Source organism: Drosophila teissieri, chromosome 3L, assembly GCF_016746235.2.
Source record: "Drosophila teissieri strain GT53w chromosome 3L, Prin_Dtei_1.1, whole genome shotgun sequence".
Taxonomy (NCBI): domain Eukaryota; kingdom Metazoa; phylum Arthropoda; class Insecta; order Diptera; family Drosophilidae; genus Drosophila; species Drosophila teissieri.
Window position 1 is genome coordinate 9,634,290 of NC_053031.1, and position 22,045 is coordinate 9,656,334.

The 22,045-nt window shown below is 43.4% G+C and overlaps 3 protein-coding genes across 9 annotated transcripts in view; 1 reads left to right on the forward strand and 2 right to left on the reverse strand.

Moving 5' to 3' along the window:
• Window positions 1-731: 731 nt before the first annotated feature.
• Window positions 732-22,045, reverse strand: part of LOC122615753 (zwei Ig domain protein zig-8) — a 39,499-nt gene continuing 18,185 nt past the window's right edge. For 5 of the 6 annotated variants that reach the window (XM_043790843.1, XM_043790840.1, XM_043790844.1 and 2 more), the window contains exons 3-8: window positions 9,863-10,074; window positions 8,199-8,409; window positions 6,962-7,099; window positions 4,318-4,445; window positions 3,681-3,849; window positions 732-3,047 (exon numbers count right to left, since the gene is read on the reverse strand). In XM_043790843.1, coding sequence (XP_043646778.1) covers window positions 2,698-3,047; window positions 3,681-3,849; window positions 4,318-4,445; window positions 6,962-7,099; window positions 8,199-8,409; window positions 9,863-10,074 — 1,208 coding nt within the window. In that variant the 3' untranslated portion in view covers window positions 732-2,697. The remainder of the gene's footprint in view (window positions 3,048-3,680; window positions 3,850-4,317; window positions 4,446-6,961; window positions 7,100-8,198; window positions 8,410-9,862; window positions 10,075-22,045) is intronic. The other variant, XM_043790845.1, reaches the window with a different exon arrangement.
• Window positions 5,117-6,304, forward strand: LOC122617680 (scoloptoxin SSD552). 2 transcript variants are annotated; one of them, XM_043793628.1, is made up of 3 exons: window positions 5,117-5,142; window positions 5,277-5,421; window positions 5,477-6,304. In XM_043793628.1, the coding sequence occupies exons 2-3, from the start codon at window positions 5,296-5,298 to the stop codon at window positions 6,092-6,094; spliced, it is 744 nt and encodes a 247-aa protein (XP_043649563.1). In that variant the 5' UTR covers window positions 5,117-5,142; window positions 5,277-5,295; the 3' UTR covers window positions 6,095-6,304. The 2 variants fall into 2 exon arrangements, with proteins under 2 accessions (XP_043649563.1, XP_043649562.1); XM_043793627.1 differs by lacking the exon at window positions 5,117-5,142 and having other exon boundaries at window positions 5,194-5,421.
• On the reverse strand, window positions 19,757-21,002 carry LOC122615754 (antigen 5 like allergen Cul n 1). The gene is made up of 3 exons (XM_043790846.1): window positions 20,829-21,002; window positions 20,360-20,766; window positions 19,757-20,300 (listed from the first exon to the last, which is right to left on the reverse strand). The coding sequence occupies exons 1-3, from the start codon at window positions 20,976-20,978 to the stop codon at window positions 20,024-20,026; spliced, it is 834 nt and encodes a 277-aa protein (XP_043646781.1). The 5' UTR covers window positions 20,979-21,002; the 3' UTR covers window positions 19,757-20,023.

Consider the following 22,045-nt stretch of genomic DNA (forward strand, 5'->3'; position numbering starts at 1 on the left):
GGAGCTTTCCGCTTCATGAGCCTCATGCGCCTTATGCGCTCCTTACGCTTTCCACTCGATGGATTCGGTGGAAGAGGGAGTGGAAGTGGGAGAGGTGGGAGAGGTCCTGGGTTGACGCGTTGTGCGCTATTAAACTTTTTGGCATGATATTACGGGCCAGGACAAACACACACACAGCACACACACAGCACACAGCACACCCACATGCACATACACATACATACTTGTCATATAATAAACTTTTATGTTAACGGCTTTTGATGTCTTACCAAAGCGCAAACAGAGTCCTGCCACACATGGCCCAGAGCTAGTCGTAGGCCAGCTGGCTGGCAGGCACTTAATGCCCATTCTTCGTGCCACCAGTTTTGGTGGTCGGCCCTGTTTCTTGCATTGCGGCTTTATTAGGCTGAAAAATGGAAAGTGGGAAATGGAAAATGGCGTTCCCGAAAAAGCGGAGAAAACTTGCAGTCTCCCGTGGTTCTTCCCCTGCGGAAAATTCCGTTGTCCTTTGTTGGCTTGTGCGTGTGGCCCATTAAAATTCCCAAGCCAAATGCATGAATGGCAATGGAAAATATAAAATATTTGCATAAATCTTACCCGGATTCGACTCAGCATGTGGCAACTGCTCACAGGCTCCCGAAAAAATCAGAGAAAAGACAGGCTTTTGTTATACATATTTATCATTGGATGTGTAATAACTAAAAAAACTTTATTGAAATTTTTCATTCCGATTTTCATGTTTACGTGGCTACGCGCTTAAAAATTAAAAACAATTTCATAATCTTCATAATGCGTTGCCATTTTGTTTGCAACAAAAGTCAACAGGGTTTTGTTTTTGTTTCCGCTTTCTGCTTTTCGGCTTCTGTAATAATACTCGCTATTTTTCCCCTTATTATGCTTATAACATATTTTCATTTTTCCATTCTCATTTTATTTGCTTAATTGCAATTATATTCATGGTTTTTCCTGTCCCTTTTTGTGGCAACATTAATTTACCCATTAAACATTCATTTACATGTCGCGACTAATTTTGCATGCGTTGGGTTTACACTTTTAATATCGATACATCCATATACGTATATAAATCCATATCTATATATATATGTCCGATTTGCGAGCACTGTGCATTCTTATGTTTGTGTTTTCGTATATGTAATGTATGACTACCACACGAATACTTGAGTACAATTTATAGTTTATTCATATGGTATATATGCAGGTTTATTTACAATTTTGATCAGTTAAACTCAGTTCCATTTGCCGGCCATGGAACCCATACATTTTTAAATGTGGCACAGGAAGAGGAGTCCGCTTTCCCGGGCAAAGTCCTTCAAGACGAAGTCAAACCCAAGCCCAAACCCAAACCCAAGTCAAACGTGAACACATTCGACGGCCTCGGACCGAAATGGAAATGCAAATATTTTGTTGACAAGAGTGAAAAGTGACTTGCCAGTTGTGTCTTCGTCCACGTCTTTTGCCCACTATGCCTTTTTTCCGGTACGGCAGGGCATGGCAGGGCATATATAAATGCAACCGGACATGCCGAACTGGGTGGCTCTAAATTTCCCCGGACTCGCAGAGCAATGAACTCGCAGCAATTGCTTCGAGTTGATGGTAGTTGGTAGTTTGTAGATGGTAGTTGCTAGATGGTAAATGGGAACAGGAACTGCCCACATGACTTGGAGAAATTCGAAATTCTTCTAAATAAATTGCTAGCCGGAAAGTCGCACTTCAAGCTGAGGCGGGTTTTGGCAGGAATTTCTCATGCATTCTCATGCATTCTCCAAGTTCCCATAGATTATTGAGAGAGCCCATGGGACATGTACATTTCATAGAAAATTAGTTTAGGAACCTTCGAAGAAGTTCGTGTCAAAACAGTTAGCTACTTGGTATCTCTAAGTATGTACACATTGCTTAAACTCTAGGCTATACAGGGTAACCCAAGGGCAACACACAGATAAATCCAGAACGAATCCCAATAGTATTTACAACGATCTGAGTAAACTTTCGCTACGTATGCATATACTTAAGTTACTAGTGGGGGGCGGGTCCTCCAGAAGTCCGAAGATATTCAAAAACAGTTGTCAAGTGCTACACTATATACAAATTAAATTTCAATTGCCTTATAGCTATAGAACAAATTATTAGTTACCTTAGGTCATAGACACTTTAATGACTGTTTTTCAATCTCTACTAGCTCCACAACACCCCTGCTCTCCCATTCTTCCTTTATTATTTATATATAAACTTCTAGCCATGGCTCTATAAGCAAACCACTTGAATATAGTTCTCTAATTTGATGATTCGTTCGAATTCGAAATGCTTTCCATTTAGCTAGGTTCGCTAGTGTGCTGGCAATTTACGTGAGAAGTTTATGTACATGGCTCCGATTTCCGCCTAACTAACTAATCCCCAGCCCACTTAATTAGAAACACGCTTACTTACAACATGCCAAAGGTGCAGGAGGAGCAGCTCCTGGAGCAGCTTCAGCAGCATCCGCCTCCTTCCATCATTAGCATAATTAGTTGGTTTTTCAGATGGGTATTACATGCAGCTGGAGTGGAAGGACCTCAGATGCTGCTGCTCCTGCTCCTGCTGCTGCTCCTGTGATGCTCCTGTAACTTCGAGTATAAATCATTTCAGCTGCACTCGGGCGCTGCACTGGCGGTGGAATTCCAACTGGGCGACATTAATTTATCACCGTGCATTCCGGCTGCCATTATTGACACGCTCCGCGGACGTCGTCGAGGTTACCTTGGGGTCAAGCGGGTAACTTGTGCGCGGCTTCTCCCGTATCTCTCGGACTCGAGTGGTGGCTCCTCCTGCGGCAGATCCTCCTCCAGGACATCCACCTCCTCCTCCTGCTCCTGCTCCAGCGCCACCACCCTGCAGGAGCAGCGAGGAGCAGGCCTCCAACAATACAAGCGCCGCCACCATTGTGCTAATTACCCTGACCGCCTGCGTGGCCTGGCCAAAATGACAGGACCAACAGGCCAGGGCAACGGCTGCCGGAGCCGCGTTCGTTTGCATCGCCTCGGGTCGCTCGCCTGTGCGGGAAATGGAAAATGGGAAATGAGAAATGGGGAGTGGAAAGTGGAAAATGTTTAGTGCAAAATGACCAGATTTGTGGGGAGAGAGCGCGGCACACGACTTGCGCTGAATGAACAACAATTTGTAGCTTGTCTGCATTGCAAGGAGATCTGCATTTGGTATTAAGTTGGCACGAATTTGCCAAGGTTTCAGTTTATTATTCATAAAATATGTTATTTTAAAGAAAATATTATTAAATACTTTCTAAGTATAAGAAAATATCATAAAGAAATGTGCAGATCATTTACTATTCTGGGATTTTATAGGAATAAAATTACTCTATCATCTTTATGCCTACTTAATACATTTTTTTGAAAGAGAACAGTATAATTTAAAACACCTCTTGATTCTCTCCATTTTTCAAAGTGTTCATCTGTTGTGGCCAGCAGTTCATAAATTGCGCAAAAGTTGGCCCAGCAAACGAACGAGAGCGAACGAGATGCAAGTTTAATGCATACAAATCGAGGTCAAGCAGATGCATGAATGTATAATTCACTTTATCAAACTCAAGCATCCAATTAAGGCCTTAAAGTGAGAACCCGATAGCCGGCCAAAGAAACCGTGGGCCAGGGAAAGGAAGCTCAACTCACCCTGAAGGACATGGACGCGTATGCTGGCTATCTCCGTGTTCGAAGGATAACACGAGTATTTGCCGGAGTGCAGGAGATCCGCGTCGTAAATGAGCAGAATGGATTTGGTCTCCTCCGACTTGATGGTCTTGAATTTCAGCCGGCCGCCCGAAGTTTCCTCGCTGAGCACCTGAAGGTAGAAAAAATAACCGTGGGTGTGGTTGTCATATTAAATGCGACGTTGCCTCGTTGAGTGCCGAGCTAAATGCAAAAGCATGTTTTCTCATAATCATAAAAGCCAAAATTAAATACATTGCGTATACGACGCGTAAGCAAACGCGAACAAACTCACACTCACATACTTGCACACTCGCATTGGAGAGGCGCCAGCACAGAGCTCATAAAAGTTAAAAACGTTTATCCTGCAGCAATTGGCTGGGCGTGGCACCGCCCCTTATCCTTACCTCCTCGCACGCTCCACTTTTGCGCTTTTTACTGCGCACAAACTCAATTATTGCACGATAATTTGGCACCAAAAAGGAAAACCTTAAATTGCTATTGCCCTCAGCCGCTTAATTTGTTTTTTGCTTCTTTGTTTTTTTTTGTGTTTTTTTGCTGGTTACTTTTAGCCTGCAAATTGATTTTAAGAGATATTTACCTTATCCTGATGATACCAGAAGATGTGGGTCGGTGGCTCCGGGCTGAACTTGATGATGCATGTGAGATTTATGGTGCTGCCCTTGTCCACATACAGATCAGGTCCTCCCAGAATGGTGGCCGTGGGCACTGCGAATGGAAAATGGTTGGGGGAGGGAGTGAGATATTTACTATGGCTGTGCACCATCTCCATTATGCAATCCCTCTGCCATTCCCTTTATAAATCGCCAAAATTCCCGAGCTCTGCTAATCACTGTGTTACGTCGCCTAATCAGCGCCATTTCCCATTTTCCCCATCTCTGACGAGTTGTGAAATTGCGAAATGGTTTGTTTTCCCAATTTCCAGCACATCCAGTTACCAGTGACATGTGCCCCACGTACCCACGTACCTAAGTCCCCAACTTCTGGCCAGGCCAATCCGGTCCAGCTGGGCTTTGTCCCAATTTCCATAGTCCAGAGCAGAGAGCTGCAAAATGGGAGCTGGGAGCGGAAAACTGGCGTGCCAGTCAAAGTCAGCACGTTAAATAATCGATTACCGCCCGTCAGGCGGCCAGAAAGGCAAACTTTGAAAAGGACAAGGCTGCACAAAGTTGAAAGTGATTTTAAGTTGGCTAACAGCTCAATTTTATGCTACTTGGGGATCTATGGGGGAACTTCATATTTTCATTGGGGAGACTCTTTGTAATCGGCATAAGACAAAGTGTAATATTATAATTAAAATGTTATTAAAGCCAGCAATATTATTTGTTTTAAGCTTTCGCATTGCCCAACACGGAAAAACATTTTGCTACACTAAATTAAATGTCAAAATAATAACTTCTTAGTTGTGAGTAATTTTTTGCATTTTTGTGTACCTTGTTTAAGCCTAACAATTTGTTTAGTTATTTCGTTTTACTTGCCATTTGGCAATTGAGTTTTTTCGTACTTTACTCTTAAAACACCTTTAAATTTCCCATTCAGTTTTTAGTTCTCAACAGTAATGCAACGCTGGCAGTTGACTCTTTTTGTGGGTCGTATTCTCTTACTCAGATCTACTTTTGCCATCGACTTTTGCGATATCAAGTCCTGTCATGGCAAGCGGCACATTGGGTGCAACAACAACATGGTGAGAAGGGTCGACTGGCCACAAGAATGGCTATTTTTCAAAAACCTCTTTGCAGATGTTCGACGAGAGCTGCCTGCGTTTTCATGGCCTGGTTAATATGGCATATTTCCGCGAATATCTGCTCGGTCTGCACAACGGCTATCGGCAGGAGGTGGCCAGCCACTTGTTTGTCGACCTGCCACCTGCCCGGAAAATGCCCGAATTGGTGTGGGACAACTACCTGTCGGTGGTGGCCGAGTATCACCTGAAACGCTGCCAAATGGATCTGCCTGCCGACTCCTGCGTGGCCACCGATGACTTTTCGAGACCGCACTTCAACTACGCCGAGGATTTCTACCCGCGCCCAGTGATGCGACAGTCGAATGTTCGCGAAATCACCATCCTGGCGGAACAGTGGCTGGACGAGCTCTACGACTTGGAGGATACAGCCACGTACAATGCGGAAGGTGAAATCAGGAACATCATCAACGATCGCAGCTCCCACATGGGCTGTGCCGCTGGCCAGGACTACGACCTGTGGAACATACACTTCGTGCTCGTCTGCTACTACAGCTCAGGACCACCTGCCAAGGGAAACCTCTACGAGGAGGGCCAGTTCAATGCCAGCCTGTGTGCCAATGGACAGAGTGATGAATACCCCAGCCTTTGCAAGACACTGACCCTGAATGACTAAGTCCCCGAATCTCCGGCAAAATAAATATTGCAAAGGCTGTGGGTATAATTAAATGTGCGAACCACTTGGCCATATGGCCAGTGGAAGAAAGGCAGTGCTGAACTTTTGGCTTTCTTTGCGGGTAGAGATGTGTTGCTAGCCAAAGGTGACGAAATTTAAATTGTATTAAATTATGCAATGAACAACTAACACATAAATAAACACAATAAAACTGTGGCAAATGCTACATAAATGTGCGTTTAAAATATTTACTTTTATAATTGTCAACAAGACAGAAACCTCTTGTTAGTTTGGTTTATTATTTGAAATACGTATGTTATTTTAGCCATAACTGCTTTTTAGCAATTTTAATTCCACTTTTCATAGCAATTCAAGTTGCTTTATTTGCGAATGTGGCAATCATCTGGCGCTCGAATTGCGGCAACACTGCAGAGAGGAGACCGGCAAATTGCGAAAAGGTAGAAAATAATAAGTGGAGGAGCTACAGTAACAGCAACAGTAACCGTAACAAGCTGGCAAAGTTAGTGGGTAAAAGCTTGTTGGAAAGCAATTTGTTCGTCATGAGCCAGAAAAGTGCTTGCTCCGGGCGCCCAGCACTTGACTCCACAAACACCCCCCATCCTGCCCCCCATCCTGCCCCCATCCTGCCCCCATCCTGCCCCGCATCCTGCCCCTCAGCTGGCACGAAAAATGTTGTAAAATATTAAAAAATAATATGCATGCATGGCAGCCCTCGAGCAGAGCTCTCATCTCCGTCTGCCACCTAATGCCTCCTCTATCTGCGGTCGGACTTGTCACTCGGCCAAGAAATAAGTGTGCTGCGAGTACACAGGATGTCTGGGTCTGGATGGCTTCACCAGGACTAACCCGCGACTGTCTGGATGGGTCCGAACATGCCGGCGAACTCATCGTTACTGGACTGGTACACCCGATTCTCGGCTATGTAGAAGGCGTCGTCGTTGTAATACTGCTGCATCATATCGCTGGTCTCGGCGTCTATCAGGTCTGCTCATCGACACGTCGGTGGGGGGATGGGTAACCAAAAATATAAACAAAGGAAAATGGAAAAATAACATATGAAGGAAAATATGAAAGTATAAATAGAAAAAAAGGTTGAAATAATTATAATACGCCCGTGGCTAAACTAATCAGGCAAAGTACTCGGCGCGGGCATAGAACCAAAAATAGAAATAAACCATCCATTATAATTGCGGGGCCCCAGTTCACCTGCTGAATAATTGAAACCTAATTTGTTGGCTTTCACCGTAGAGAACGAAACTTAAAGTTTTTTATCCATCAAATTTCTATTCCAATTCCGAATTTGTTATTCCGCTACGCGCTTGATTTAGAAAAACCATGGGAATAATTCAAGCAAAATATAAAAACGTACGGTGGCCCCAGGCTTAAAGAGGATAAATGTTTTTTTAAAAAATACACGTCTGTTTTCGTTGCGCAGTTGGTTTCCGCTGCTATCTACACCTTAAATCCCGTATAAATAGGCATCCTGTCGATATCCATTTATGTGTGTGCGCCGTGGCTCCTGCCAGTTCCTGTCAGTCCATCAATCTGCCCGAAAGAATTTTGCGAAAAATTCCCCCGTCATATTTACCGGCAGCACCCGCTTTTATATCCTGCTGTGACGATTGCCAAGTGTGCATAATTTACACCCTTGAAAATTGCATGAATATGTAAAAACAATACTGAGAAATATGCGAAATTCCCCAAACAGAGGCCCGGAATTATTTCGAGTCTGCACATGTATCTGGGATACTAGTGGATTTATGAGCATTCCGTGGGATACATTTTACTCTGGTAGAATTACTGTCTTCTCCATACAGAGATTGTCTCCTTAAACTATGTTTTTCCAAGTGACACTAGCTGATTTATCTATTGATTTGTAAGTTAAAGAGCTGGATTTTAAGTAAACCCACAAGATATTTATCTTTCAAGGTATGAAGATCTTATTTATCGTTTCTTTTCTATTTTTCAAAGCTTTAAGCTATTTAATAGTTACAAAATCTATAATCGTTGGCATAACTTTTCAATGACTTGATGATACTAGGTCATCTTTGTATATCTCCTCTGGAGCAGAGCATCTACTCACCCACGATGTTCAGGTTGACCGAGTAGCTGCGCACGGGCTGCGTGGATATCTGGCACTCGTAGACGCCGGCGTCCCGCTGCTGGGCCCACTTGATCTGCAGGGTCCACTCGTCGATGTCCCGGTGGTAGGAGGTCTGGAACCGCTGATCCGTCGTGTAGGTGTAGGTGCCCACGGTGAGGATGTGCAGGTCACGATGTCGTATCCAAGCAACCTGCGGGGAAGGACCTCCATTAGTACGCTGTGCCGAGAACTTTAAGGCGACCCTGATTGTAGTTCGTTGGGGGCCATTGGCCACCGCAGAAAACGGGCAAATTTATGCAGCTCACAGACTGAATTTTCATACAACTTGAAATTAGTGTGCGGAACGCATGACAGACCCGGAAAATGATACGCCCCATACTTCCCATACTTCCCATACTCTCCATACTGCGACATTCACTCGACATTGCCCACTACATTTGATACAAATTTTTGTCCGTCCTTTTGGCCTGCCACTTTTTTTGGTCTTTTTGCCTCCTTTTTTTGGCCACGGAGGCTCCTTGTTTATGCGGCTAACTGTCTAACCAATAACACACACAGTCGCAGAGACAGACAGAGTCAGCCAACTGTGTGGCATCCATCTGTGCAGTTCCACTTTCCTGCCGGCTGCGCCCGCCTGTCTAATTCTGCAATAGCAGCAGGAAAAAGGCCGAAAAAAAGTTGGAAAGTAAACTTTAGCCTGGGCTGGCCATAAATTTACTGTTGGCCAAAAAGCGAGTACGGCCAGTTAACTGGATGATGTGTGTGCGAGTGTGCGCGTGTGTGCGTCTGTGTAGTTTACTGATTGCGGAAGCGGATTTGGCCTAAAGGAAATCTATGTGCCCCATGACCGTGGCCAAATCGCTTAGCGTTATCAACGTTTTTCGTTGCCTGCCAACACCTGCCAGTTTTCCCACTAAAAGAAAACGCTACACTTTGGCCAATGAGTGCGAAATATTTGCGCATTGTTTCTGCGCCAAAAAAAAATCTTTATTATATCGCCTGCTCTGCTATGGCAACCAATTTAATTTTGATTGCCGAAAGGCCACACTTTTTGTTACCCGAAAAACTTAAGGGCTAACAACTGGCTAGCGGAGCCTTTAATTGGGTTGGGTGGATCAAGTGACGCCATTCTAGCAACAAAAAAAAAGGACATGGAAAAACTAGGGCCAAGTGGTCAGCATGTGTGTGTGTTTGGGTGTCGGCTGCTGTCACGTATTACATAATAAACTGGCAGCAAATTTAATAACCCCGCTCTGTCTGTTTGGGCCATCTAAGTGGATATTTGGCGACACATTCGCCACACTTGCGACCGCCCCCATTTGGGGGAGCTCTTTGTTTATTAAATGTAAATAAAAATCAAGATTATTAATACGAAATGTTTCCGGCCCTTGTCTTCCTGTTGACTCAATGCACTGTGCGAAAATAGATGCTAGCTTAAGTTATACCAAATAACAAACATGCAATCAATATTAAAGTTCTTGGCAAATCTCTATATTATTCTAATAAACATTCTCCTATTCCACGTTCGTTTACCCCTAAGCTTTTCCTAAGTTTTACATATGCTGAAACAAAGCCAAATAGTTTCTAGATTTTTGCCACGTGTTTGGTGATGAAGTGCGTTATCCCAAAATGCCAGGACTCACCGTCTTATTGCCCAGATGCTTGACTCGACAGCCCAGATATGCGGACTTGCCCACCAGCGATGTGATGTTCCTGGGCATCGTGAGATCAAAGTACGGCTCGTTCCACTTGTGGCCATGAGGATAATGCGAGGGGGGTGCGTGGGTGGGCTTCGCCTCGGCGTTATTGTGATTATTGTTGCTTACGGATTGCCGCTGGTAGCACACGGCCAGCCCTGAAAAATGCGATATAAGATATGAGTATAATATATGCCGCAGATAGAGCTTCAAGTGCGAAAATGGCCTGCTATAATAATAATAAGGTAAAATAACACACAACTTCCTGCTAGCTGCACCTTAAAGTCGCGTTCTTTAATTAAAACGATGACATAACCCCCTCGTTTTTTCACGCTTTTCCGCTCTAAAAAAAAAAACAGAGTCACTAAGTGGCCTTCGCCTGGCTGACTTTCCAAGTGGCGACCATGTGGAGTGGCAGTGGTTGTTGTTTAGTTAGTTGCTCGCATTGCGAAAACACAGTTGTTGTTTCATTTTCATTTATGGCCTGCTGGCAGGGGTTAATTTTCTAATTACTCGACGCGACGACGACTTTCTATGACTTCGCAGTCGGTATTTGTAAAACGGCAAAGGCAGAAAGCTTTTATAACCCACTCAAAACCAGTCCAGTCCCCCCCAAAAAACACGCAAATCATGAAACCCTTTTACGGCAAAATTGTGAAACTGTAAAACTGTAAAAATTTCATTTCCGCCTAAAAGGAATCTAGAATCTAACAAAACAAACAAACAAACAAACAACAATCTAAGCGGACTCCCATATGGCGCAGCTCATAAACTTTGCTATTTACGAAATTAAACACAGACAGAGGTACACATATACATAGTTGGGTACTTTTAAAGTGGGTAAAATAAAACCGAAACAGCAATAAAAAATCACGGAGCATTATGAAAGATTGCTTAAATTATATTTGCAAGTGCGATGGATATGCAAAAATGCCATATTCCATTTCTCTGGCAATCGAATCGAGTATTTGCTGCATTCCAGCTGCCAGCAAGCGAAATGGAATTCTACCGCAAACCGAAGCTGAGAAAGGAAAATTCGAGGCTGCCTGTAAAGGAAATGCCTTTGGTCGGAAAACCCATTCAATGGCCATCTGTAATGGCATCAGTCAATGCTCATTTCGAGTTGCTGCACTGGGCGAAATTAATTGGCAGCCAATTCGATTTGGCAGTTCAGCTCAGAAGTTATTGCAAATATGAGAGCGTTTCACGTAAACTTCAATTGCATAAATATATATTTACATTGATTTTAAATGGTAAACAAACAATAAATAATTGCGCTTCCTTTCATGTTGTTCGAGTGGCAATTCGACGAAATTCGGTCTGTTTGCCATGCACACGAGTATCCCCTCCAAGTGTCGTTTAGCCAGAACTTCAGTTTTCCGAAGCCAGCAACGAACCGCAGAACTTAAAGAGCTGTCAGTGCTGCCAGAGCAGCCAGAAGTCCTACAAGCGCTTTTCAGGGTTTTCCACAGAGCTCTCCATAGGGCTTTTTCGCAGGGCTTGCATGGGGGAAACCCCCCTGGGGGCAAACACTGCAGAAAAGTGAATGCAAATAGCAGTGCTGCAGCATTGGCATGTCGGGCATATGCGTATTGCTTTTATATAAAACAGCAAATACCAGGTGGGTGGGTGGTCCATGGGTGGGTGGTGGACCATCATGCCATCATGCCAATGATGATTGTTTGTACGGACTCGTTAGCCAGGCTTTTGTACTCGGCCCGCTTGAGCAACTCATTTATTCATGGCAGCAATTTGAGGGCGAACAAAAAGCTGCGGGCAAATCTGAAAATGAAAATTATTCAAAAAGCGGATTCATGACAAGAATCTCAGCTAAAGGTCAAGGAGCCGACTGTACGACTTCGGAACTTCGTTATCGCCAACGCAGATTGTGCAATAAATACTAATGTGCTGGGATAGAATTAATTTCGGGGGCAATAAATCAATTAGTGGGCCCGCTGGGAGGGGCCAACATCACAACATAACAACATCACGTATGTATACGCCACCGACTCGGGCGAATCGTGGCCGTTGACAATCTATGATTGATTCGCGCCGTGCGGGTGCAGTGGCCCCCGGGCACCGGAAGGTCCTTTAGCCCAAACATCCCCTTCGACTCCTCCGTATCCGCTCATTTGCATATATGCGCATGCAACGACGACGACTCCTTGGGGAACCATAATGAATCATTCGAGCGGCTGCTCAGCGCTCATTTTACGCAAAATTAGCCTTGGCATCCGCCGCAGACATTGCAGCTCACCTGATGGCCAAACAATTGGACCCAGCACCCAGCTCCCAGCACACAGAACCCAGAACCAAGTACAAACGATAACGATGACGATTATGGTTACGAATGTGGAAGGAGTTGGGGTTTGCGAAGGGAGTTTCAGTTTCCACTGCGACCCCATGCATGGCCACAAAACTACGGCTCCACCCTGTGGAAACAATGGCCATCGGCTGTGTGGAAGGGCCATAAAACGCTTAGTCCTGGCCAGGACTACGGCCAGCATTACGTATGCATGTGTGTGTGTGCATGCTGTCTGTTTAATGGTCTTAAATATTTATAAAGCAAGCAGTGGGCAACCGCAGCGGCAAACGTCGAACTGCCGTCGAGCTGCCGGAAGGGTTAACGATTAATTGAAACAGAGTTGAACTACTTCTGCGGCGCCAGGTCAAATATGGCAGGGGTCAACGCATAATTGCGCCGGAGAATGCCTGTTAAATCACATTAAACCCAATTTCGTGAGGGTATGGATGAGTGCTTAAATCAGTGTTAGCCTTCTTTCGTAAATAACAACGCAAATAAAAACAATAATTCTGGTTAATATTGAACATTGAAGGTCTTTGTTGAATAGAAAAATATCAGTCAACAATTATTAATGTTGAACTTAAAGAACACATTCTTTGCTTATTATATAGAATAATTTCCAATTGTAGACTTGTTCTAAAAGAGCACTGATGAGCTATTGCAACTCGCACATTTGAAGACCTGACACTCAATTTAATTGTTAGAATTCCAATGTTGATGTAACTTTCAAATTTAAATGCCAGCTAAAAAGATGTATCCAAAGTAAAAAACCAAGTGACAGCACAGTTTGTTCCCTCACTTTGTTCCCATTTCCATACCCAACTGCCAACCAAAAGCAGATCCTGACAGACCGAAAGGAGCAGACTGCGAATATGAAATGTGTGCTCAGCGTGGCGTGGCAGACGAGCCTTTGTTGGTCCGCCAACATCCTTCGTATCCTTGCGCCGTGCTGACTGTTACCTCAATTAAAGATAAGTATCAAAGTGCATAGTAATCAGGAGGCAGCCAGGCGAGCGACGGCCCAATGGGTAGCACACAGCCGGAGGCCAATTCCGGGGCTAAAAACACGGCGGAGAGTGCTGTCAAAATGATTGTCTTACATGCATTACCCACCTTCGTGGTGCTTCCTGGGCTCATACCCATCGCCCATCGGCTTCCATCACTCAACCATTTTATGTGGCGCGGCGCACCTGGCGTATGCGCAATTTTTACATGCCTGCGAGTTTCTCGGTTACTTGTTACTTATTTTCACTCCGCTCTGCTCCGCTCTCAACTGAACCGGACTTTTTGTTGCACGTCGTTTTTCACAACAGCCACAAAATGTAAAATTTTGCGCCATTTTTACTGCAATTTATGCACATTGGCAGAGGGGGGCGGGGTGAAAAGGGTGGAAAATGCCGGGGAAATGGGAGGAAAAACAGAGGGAAAACAGAGGAAAACGAATCCGAAATCCCAGTGCTGCCGGGTACGGCCCTCTTTGGTCATTGCTTGTTAACACACCCAATGGGAGTTATTAATGTTTGCGGCGCTTTATTTACGGCTGCCAGGACTCCGGCCGTATTCAGCCTGCCCAACGAGTCGATTTTTTACGGCCGCCCAAGGATTCGAAGGATTCGCTGACAGGCAACAGCCAGAGATCCCCCCTCTCCCGAAAAACTTCAGTGCCCCCCCTCAGTCAACCCATCCGGAGTTGATTTAAATTTGGTGTAGTTAATTTTTAACCCAATTTTTTACTCAGCGATTTTTTTATTTATGTGCACCGCCCTTTTAATGTTGCAACATTTTATTGCCGGCAGCCATGAAAGAGTGCCCGGCTTAAAGGATTCAATTGCCCGTGGCGCTGTTGATGGTGGAAATTTTTAGAAGGGTTCCTATCTAGGATTGTATATCCGAGGTTTATGTTCATAAAAAGTTTTTAGGGAGTGCCTTCCATCGTTTTTAATCAGCGCAAACCTTTAACAAACATTTAATTCCACTTGCGCCGGCTCGTGTTGAACTTTCCCAACCCGACTTGTCGCATTTTCCTCATTTTCCCTCTCGACTTTGCCAAGTTTTCCACTTCAATTTCTTGGCATGTTTCTTTCTGTGTCATTTGCAAATCAAATTGTAATTGAAGAACTTGGGTAAGTTTTTCTCCTCACAACGCAAAGGGGAAAGGGGGAAAGGGTTATCCCATTTCTCGTACAACAATGTCGAAATGTCTTGAGCAGTAAAATATTGTTGGGTAAATTCTCGAAGAGGTTGCTCGTGTGTATGTGTGTGTGGGTGTGCGGGTGTGTGTGTGGCCTGTGGCATATCGAATTTTGATTTTAATCCCGGCTGCATTTGTATGCAAATGTAGCCAGAAACTGAATCGGAATGATTCTATACAATTTGATTTGCCGTTCAGCATGTCTGATTTGGCTTATTGGAATATACTCGTATACTATCTTCCAGTTGGGGTTCAAAAGGGTTCACTGGGCTCACCCATTGGATGTATGTCAATTGGTTAATGGAGAAAATCAATAGAAAAGCTTTTCCCGGAAGCATTATGGTGGTTTGATTAAAAATGCATAATTGCCATGTTAAAGTCCAACGAAGAAGTCCAAGAACGAGGGAGCGTCACGCACTGTCTGTTTAGCATACTATATACATATGTATGTCGTTTACACTGCGGACCATAAATATAATTTGGTTAATTTTTCATTCCGAGCTGCCTAGGAATTACGAGTCCATCATATATAATTAAGAGGAACGCTTTACAGGAGCTGAGGTATAATTTATAGAAATTGTTTAGAGAAGGGGTCATGTTTTTCTAGTCCTAACTTGCTTCCATTATCTTGATTCAAGCCAACACGCTGAGAGGCATACTTAATTGAAACTTTGTTGTATATACCTATTATTAATTAATGTTATTTATATATTATGCCTTTCGTTTTGTTATTAAAGGTTAAGTACTTTACATAATTATTTATAACAAATGTTATCTATTATGCTTTCGTTTTGTTATTAGTGGTTATTACATGGTTGTATCTGAGTTATTTTGGTGACTTGACTTTTGATGACTGCATTAAGGATAGTACGCGTTTCCAAGTATTTTGTAAGTTGCAGTGCGTTCTGCACTTTCGAGTGGCACTGTATCCACCAACCAGTTGATGGCGACGTGAATGACCAACCCGACATGCAAATGGCGTTGCACTTTGCCGATGGCTTTGTCGACTTTAACCCACAAAGAGCTCTGCTCGAGCTCTCCTGTTCGTTCGTGCACTTGATTGCATGTTGGAGTCCGGGACTCGAGATGGGCTTGCCATAATTCACATTTCAGCCAACTGATGTTTATTAATGTGCATTTGTCGTGGTGTTTATTTAAGCAATTATTGTTATTCAGCCATGCCATCCGGCCGGCGGGGTTTCAAATGCTAATTAGATTCCGCTGTTGGCGAAGCATTAAAGTAGATGAAAGTGGAGGACAGTGGATCCAGGAGGACATCTGTGTTGAGTGGCCAGGCATCAGGACGGAAAATGAAATATCTGACTGACACGCAACATCAACTGTCAATTAATATTGTTCTGGTAAATATTGTTACGCTTTCAATTAAACTTCAATCGGACTGCATAAGCGGCTAATAAATTTCGATGGCATTCGAAGCCGAGGCCGCTAATCGCATTATGTGCAAACATTCTTTGTTTGTTTTTCATTTAACAAGTTTTCGAGGGAAAATCCAGCAAAACGTATACGAAAACATGATAAATGCTCAGTGGACGGAGTAGGAGGAGCGTATATTTTTTTAACAAAAATATTTGCACAATTCACACATCAAACGAGAGCAAAGTTTTTATGTTTTTGCTTTCATTCGGGAATGGAGTGGAGATTTTCTGTTTGATGTTGTTCACAGGCGGAAATTGCGCAAATTGTAAGCGCCACTTTCCGGCCATTCTATCGCCCTCTCTCTTTCTTTTCGCCTATACCCCTCTCTTTCTACTTGGGTGTCTGTGTGTGTGTGCCTGTGTGGTGGCATCCAATGGCCAGGCGTTAATTGAATTATGTTTGCTGCACAATTGGCCGCTGAAAGTGCAACAAATTGAAGAGTGACCTTTGAACATTTTTGATCGGCGGTTTAGAACTGGAAAGTGGTTAAAATCTGGAAAATAATATTAATGCACCTGTCGCTAGGAATGACTGTGCAAGCAAAGCAAATGTTATGCTCAAATGAGCTGAATAAACAACGAATGAAATTGGCAAATAAATTAAATCAGCTGGAATCACATTTCAAACGAATCAATTAAAGCACGAATTAATCGAAACACGAGGATAAAAAATCGAATCAACAGAATTTTTATAAATCAAGCAGCAATGAGAAATACAAAAGGATTTAATTTAAGCCATAAAGTTGTTTAATTGATAATTGTTATACTAAAATTGAATAATGAAAACAATATGAAGAGCAAATCAGCATGTAATCCCATCACTATAAGTCCTTCCCCCTGAGTGGATCACTTGAATGGCTTTGGCAGAGCTCACTTGACATTTGCCCAGACTTTATCGGGTTGTTTCGATCGCTGTTTTATTCATATCCTTGATTACCCCCGCACATGAGCAGGACGACGAGCTCATTACAAACAATCAAAAGGCAATAGGAGCCGGCCAAAAATTACACAGACCGCAGGGCTCATGGTTGGGGCCATAAAAACAAATAGGCCCGAATCACACACTACATATATGGATGTATGTATGTATGTATATCCCTGAAGAGAGTGCCAAAAATAAATGAAACACTAAAACTTAATTTGGTGTTTATGTCGGAGAGAGACGGAAATCGCAGGACGAACCCTAATGACAACTGCCGTCCTTTGTCCCTCGACTCCTTGGAGGATTAATAAACCAAGTTCCTGGCCAAAAGGGACCGCTAATGAACTGTGCCGTTAAGATCCTGTCTATGAACTTGAGCTCTTAGCCGGCCAACGCGGCGTATGTGTGATGTCCTTCTGACGTCTGCCGTCTGTGGGTTGTTGTGTTTCTGTGTTGTTGTGTTGTTGCTCCTCGTATAAATTATTGGCGCAAACAGAGCAAACATTTGGCACTGATTGCCAAATGCCGTTGGCAATTGTTTTCGCTCGGAGCCACATAAAAAATAATGAAGAAAAATAACTTAAAGCGACGGACTATAAAATAAATGATCCGGCAATGGGATCCGCCGTGTCTCCTCTTCCGCTCCACATTTTCCGCATAAATTGTGTGGAAATTTGTGGCCAGTTTAGCCTGCGGTCACATACATGTGTATGTATGTATATACATAAACAAAGCATATATCCGTTCTGTTCTGTTCTGTTTGCATATCGCCATATAGCCTGGCAAATTTGTCGGCCATTTGCATTTGACTTGACACAAGGCACAGGGCACAAGAAGCCCATGCTCAGGGTCCCAATCCTGTCCAAAGTTTTACTATCCCATTTATTATGCTCCATGTATGACATTTGGGTCCTGCGAGAGAGGGACGGGGGGCTAGGCATTTGCGGCTGCGTTCGGGGAATTCCCACGTCCCCCGTCAAGGACAAATAAATCAAAGCCTGCTTTGCCATTTTATTGGAATTGTTGGCCAAATTTTATTTGCCCCACTCCACTCCAGTGTCCAGTGTGATCAAATGGATTTGTATTTTTAGCGCAAATTGCATAAATCAAAAGTTTTGCTTTGCCAATTTTGATTTTTTACACATTTTGCCTTTTTGCCATTTTGCGCTCTTGTTGCCATTTCTTTTGGGCCAAAAACTTTTGATTGCCTTTTAGATGCTGCCATGTCCGAGCTGCAGACTTTTGCCAGCCAAGGCGCTCAACTTCAAGCACTTGACAGAATGGGATTTGCCATGTATCGCCGGCTGTAAGCTACTTTGTGACTTGACTTATGAATCATAATTAAATAAATTTCCATATAGCCTGTTGACACATCTGAGTGCTCATTAAACAGTCAAATGGCCAGCAGTAAATCAGGCGAGCTTTGTTTATCCTCGTCGCCCTCCACTTCCCCACTAGAGCACGCTTTCATAATTTATGCCCGCTTCCAACTAATATCACATTAACTTGTTTAAATTCAGCCACAATTTATGCAACGCACAGTCCTCCTTTAGGCCATAAATTGGCGCTTTCATTCATTTCCAGCCATCAAGTTTGCGAAGCGTTCAGGGTCGCACAGTCCATTGAATTTCCCTCTGAGCAGCACGGAATTTGATTTGTTTGGATTTCGACATCACGGAATATAAATATTAATTCGCCACACACTATCAAGTGGAAAGCTTGAAGACCTGAGAAATCTTTTACGACTTCATTAAATCAAATGTCACTATATTAATAGTTTTATGTTTATTTTAACGTGCAACGTATGTGTATGCATATATTTAATTTGTTGAGACATAAATCCCATACAAATTGAACACACATTTTTCTCATTTATTTAAAATAATATTTAATCTTAAATTGGTACCCTGAGTTGATAGGCATCGTCGTAAATAAAGCGCACCCTATAAAGGAAAAACATCCCCCACATCCATCAAAAGCCAGTAAAAGCCTGTAAAAGCCAACATTGTTGTCCCAGCGCAGAGAAGAGAATAATTTATATCACTCTAACCACTGACATTACATTGTAAACTATTTTATTTATGCGGATATTTATGCTTTTATGAGCCGCGTGAAATATGTTGTGGGCCTTGTTAGTTTTACACGCATTTAATGAGGGTCCAAAACAGCAGAACAAAAACGTCACTGTAGTGATTTTAATATTCAGGCAAAATGAACAAACTGAAAACGCAACAAAATGTAATTAGCACACAAAAAATAGAGATATAAGCATTTATGAATATATGTATGAATTTTCGGCTTGATAAGTTTATAATGGTCGCTTTTCGAGGTGCTGCCAACTAATTCCAGTTGAATTTTAATTAAGCCATAATGAATGTGGCCAGCATTAGTACGAAATTAATTATCGCAGCGGAAAAAATGAACAAAAATGTTGCCTATTTTTCTCGCCCGACTTTAATGAGCCTCGGATTTGACAAAGTAACGGCATATTAAACGTAGGCCTCATCGCGAGCGGACACTAAAAATAATGCAGATCCAAGGAAAAACATTTTACATTTTCTTTTCTGGCGGCCGAGGCAGCATTATTAATAGGCACTTAGGGATTTCAGTGGCCGCAGCGGGGGGAGTGGCGGGGGGAAATGGTGGAAATGGTGGTCTCTATATTACGAGCTGATGAAGACACGTTTTTACATTTTGTATATTGACGTTAAAATTAGATGCCAACTTGTCGTCGTCTCGCTCGCTTTTTTCCCGTGCCCAAACAACGCGTATCATATTTTAGCTGCTGATGAGAATGATGATGGTTTTGTGCGTGAGTGCCAGAGCTGTAGTTTCAGCCAGTTTATAGCTGTTTTACAGGGTACTTACACATGGGGCTATGCAGTGAGCGCATCATTATTCCCTTAAGCATTTTGCTTGTTAAGGAAAAACGTTTTTCTTATACAAGTCTTCAACGAAATGTATAAAGTATATAGGCTACACCTTCTACCTTTGTATGGCATACTTTAATCTTTATTCTCCTTGAATAAATCAGAAATTTTATCTAGAATTTTCTTTTAAATTAGTATAAGAATTATTTATCTAGCTTTCGGCATCACTACCTCTCCAGGTGTCTGTGCTAATGCTGATGCGACTGTGAGATGATATATGACCGCCACGCACTGCGACACAAATCAACGTGTTAAATAGACTGTAAGTGCGCCTGCCACGCACTCCAACCCTTCAGCTGGGCGTTATTTTTGGCACTCCCCTCTTAGATAGTCCAAAATCGCTTCCCCTTGCCGCCCTGCTCCCCGGGCAGATCCTGGTACTGCTCGCCAGCCTTGCAGAGCGATGGATATTTGAGGTCGGCGCCGGACTGGCAGCCGATGGCCTTCTCCTTGTAGATGGGCCAGTCGGGAACGTAATTGCTGGCATAATTGCAGGCGAACAGGAATTGCGGATGTCCTGCGGGCTTCTCGAATCTCAACGCGGCACAGCCCACAAAGGTGTTGTTGTCGCGGGCCAAGACGGCGAAATTGCGCATGGAACTGGTTGCGAAATAAATCATTTAAAAATAGCCAAATAAACATAAGGAAACGCAACGCACTCTCCCAATTTTCCCTTGGGAAAACGCTGCAACTGCTCCTTTGTGATGTTGCCACTCTGATTCCACCAGCCGCCAATCGCCTCCTTCACGAGGCACTCATCTGTGTGATTTTTCTCCTCAGGCAGCAGGGTAATGTTGATCCAAGCCAAGTTCTGACCAGAGTTCTGGAACTCCGGAGTGTTGTGGCAAGGGTCGTACTGCAGGACACACTGCTGCACATTCAGTGTGGCCAGGTTGGCCAGCTCTGCATGCCACTGCAGTGTGGCCATGCGATCGGGTTGTGGCAAGGTGGCGATTTTCCCAGCAGCAAGGACATTGCGCAAGGCATTGTGTTCGGCCAGGATCAGGTCCTGCAGGCCAGTGAGATTGACCAAATGGGCGCCGGCATCGCACTGTTTGCCCAACTCCTAGAGCAAGTAATACCACCATTGAAGGCAAACTATTAGGTCCAGGGTAACTCTAACCTTACCCCTTTGTTCTTGCAGGCAATGTGCTTTTTCAGCGAGGGGCACAAACCACTCTGGCAATAGTCCGTTGGGGGAGCGGTTGCATTGTCCTGGCTGAATGCAACCTGCAGGAAGCCAAAGAGCATAAGGGCCACTACCAACGCTGTAGACATGCTGCTGATACACTCTTTTACTGCTCGTTTGCCAACCGAGTTCCCCTTTTATACTGCCCAGAAGTCGGGCTATATTGAGGGGAGACAACTGTTTCTCAATCGGAGCACTTGCCACAGCTGTTTTTGCCACTGCAACTTGATTCAAACTGAAACTGGGGCTAAGCCGGGCCAGCACAAACACAGCTAGTCGTCCGTAAATGACCAAGTTAAGACCTGGTTGCCAACTGGGATGACACCTGCTTCGATCCTATCAATGCCTGCTTCACCAGCTCTCCGCTTTCCCAGCTTTCCCAGCTTTCCCCGCCGACTTATGCCACTTGACATATTATCCCACTTGGCATCCTAGGCAAAAGCAAAAAGAGATGTAGAAAACTAAGAAATAGAAGCCAAATGAAAACGAATGCTTAAATCCAAAAAATTCCTTTCATAGCGCAATTTAAACTGCAAACACACAAAAAGAAATGCTGGGAGGTGGGCATCCATTCATGGCAAGCCCAAGAAAAACATAGAATGGCAAAAAGAAAATGAAAATAAGGGAAGAAAAATAAAGCAGAGGGAAATGCCGCCATGTCCTTGTCGTTCATTTTCTACCTCAATTGAAATAGTTTTCTCCTCGGCTGCGAAATTGTTTGCTGTTGCTGCAACAGTTTTTCACTTTCATTATGGGACAGAAGATTACGAGGGTGGCTTTACAATGTTTTCAGAAATGCTCAGGTCTCGAGTCTCAGGGAAACTCTTGATAGGTCTCCCAAGTAATTCAATTATTTAATTGGACGGGATGCAACACAACTTATATTAACCTCAAATACTTATGACTATGCACATAATACTCTGAAGAAATATTGGATAATTATGAATAAAAGGTTAAATTTATGAAATAGTTAACAAGAAATTGTAGTAAAATGGTAGTCATTTTCATCAACTCTATTTAAAAGCTTTTGATATGATGGACTTACAAATTGTTATAACTTGTTTGTATTAGAATTTCTGTACTCCACTTACAGTTAAATAGCTTCCTTGAACGACTTTATATGTCTGCGGTTTTCCAACGAAAACCCCACTTAATT

What these genes read in the sequence shown, in the direction of transcription:
- LOC122617680 (XM_043793628.1), top strand. Translation starts at nt 5,296, where the DNA reads ATGCAACGCTGGCAGTTGACTCTTTTTGTGGGTCGTATTCTCTTACTC. An exon ending in TTGGGTGCAACAACAACATG is followed by an intron (nt 5,422 to 5,476) that starts GTGAGAAGGGTC and finishes ACCTCTTTGCAG; the next exon opens with ATGTTCGACGAGAGCTGCCT.
- LOC122615754 (XM_043790846.1), bottom strand. Translation starts at nt 20,978, where the DNA reads ATGTCTACAGCGTTGGTAGTGGCCCTTATGCTCTTTGGCTTCCTGCAG. An exon ending in TTGCCTGCAAGAACAAAGGG is followed by an intron (nt 20,767 to 20,828) that starts GTAAGGTTAGAG and finishes TACTTGCTCTAG; the next exon opens with GAGTTGGGCAAACAGTGCGA. An exon ending in CCCAAGGGAAAATTGGGAGA is followed by an intron (nt 20,301 to 20,359) that starts GTGCGTTGCGTT and finishes TTTCGCAACCAG; the next exon opens with TTCCATGCGCAATTTCGCCG.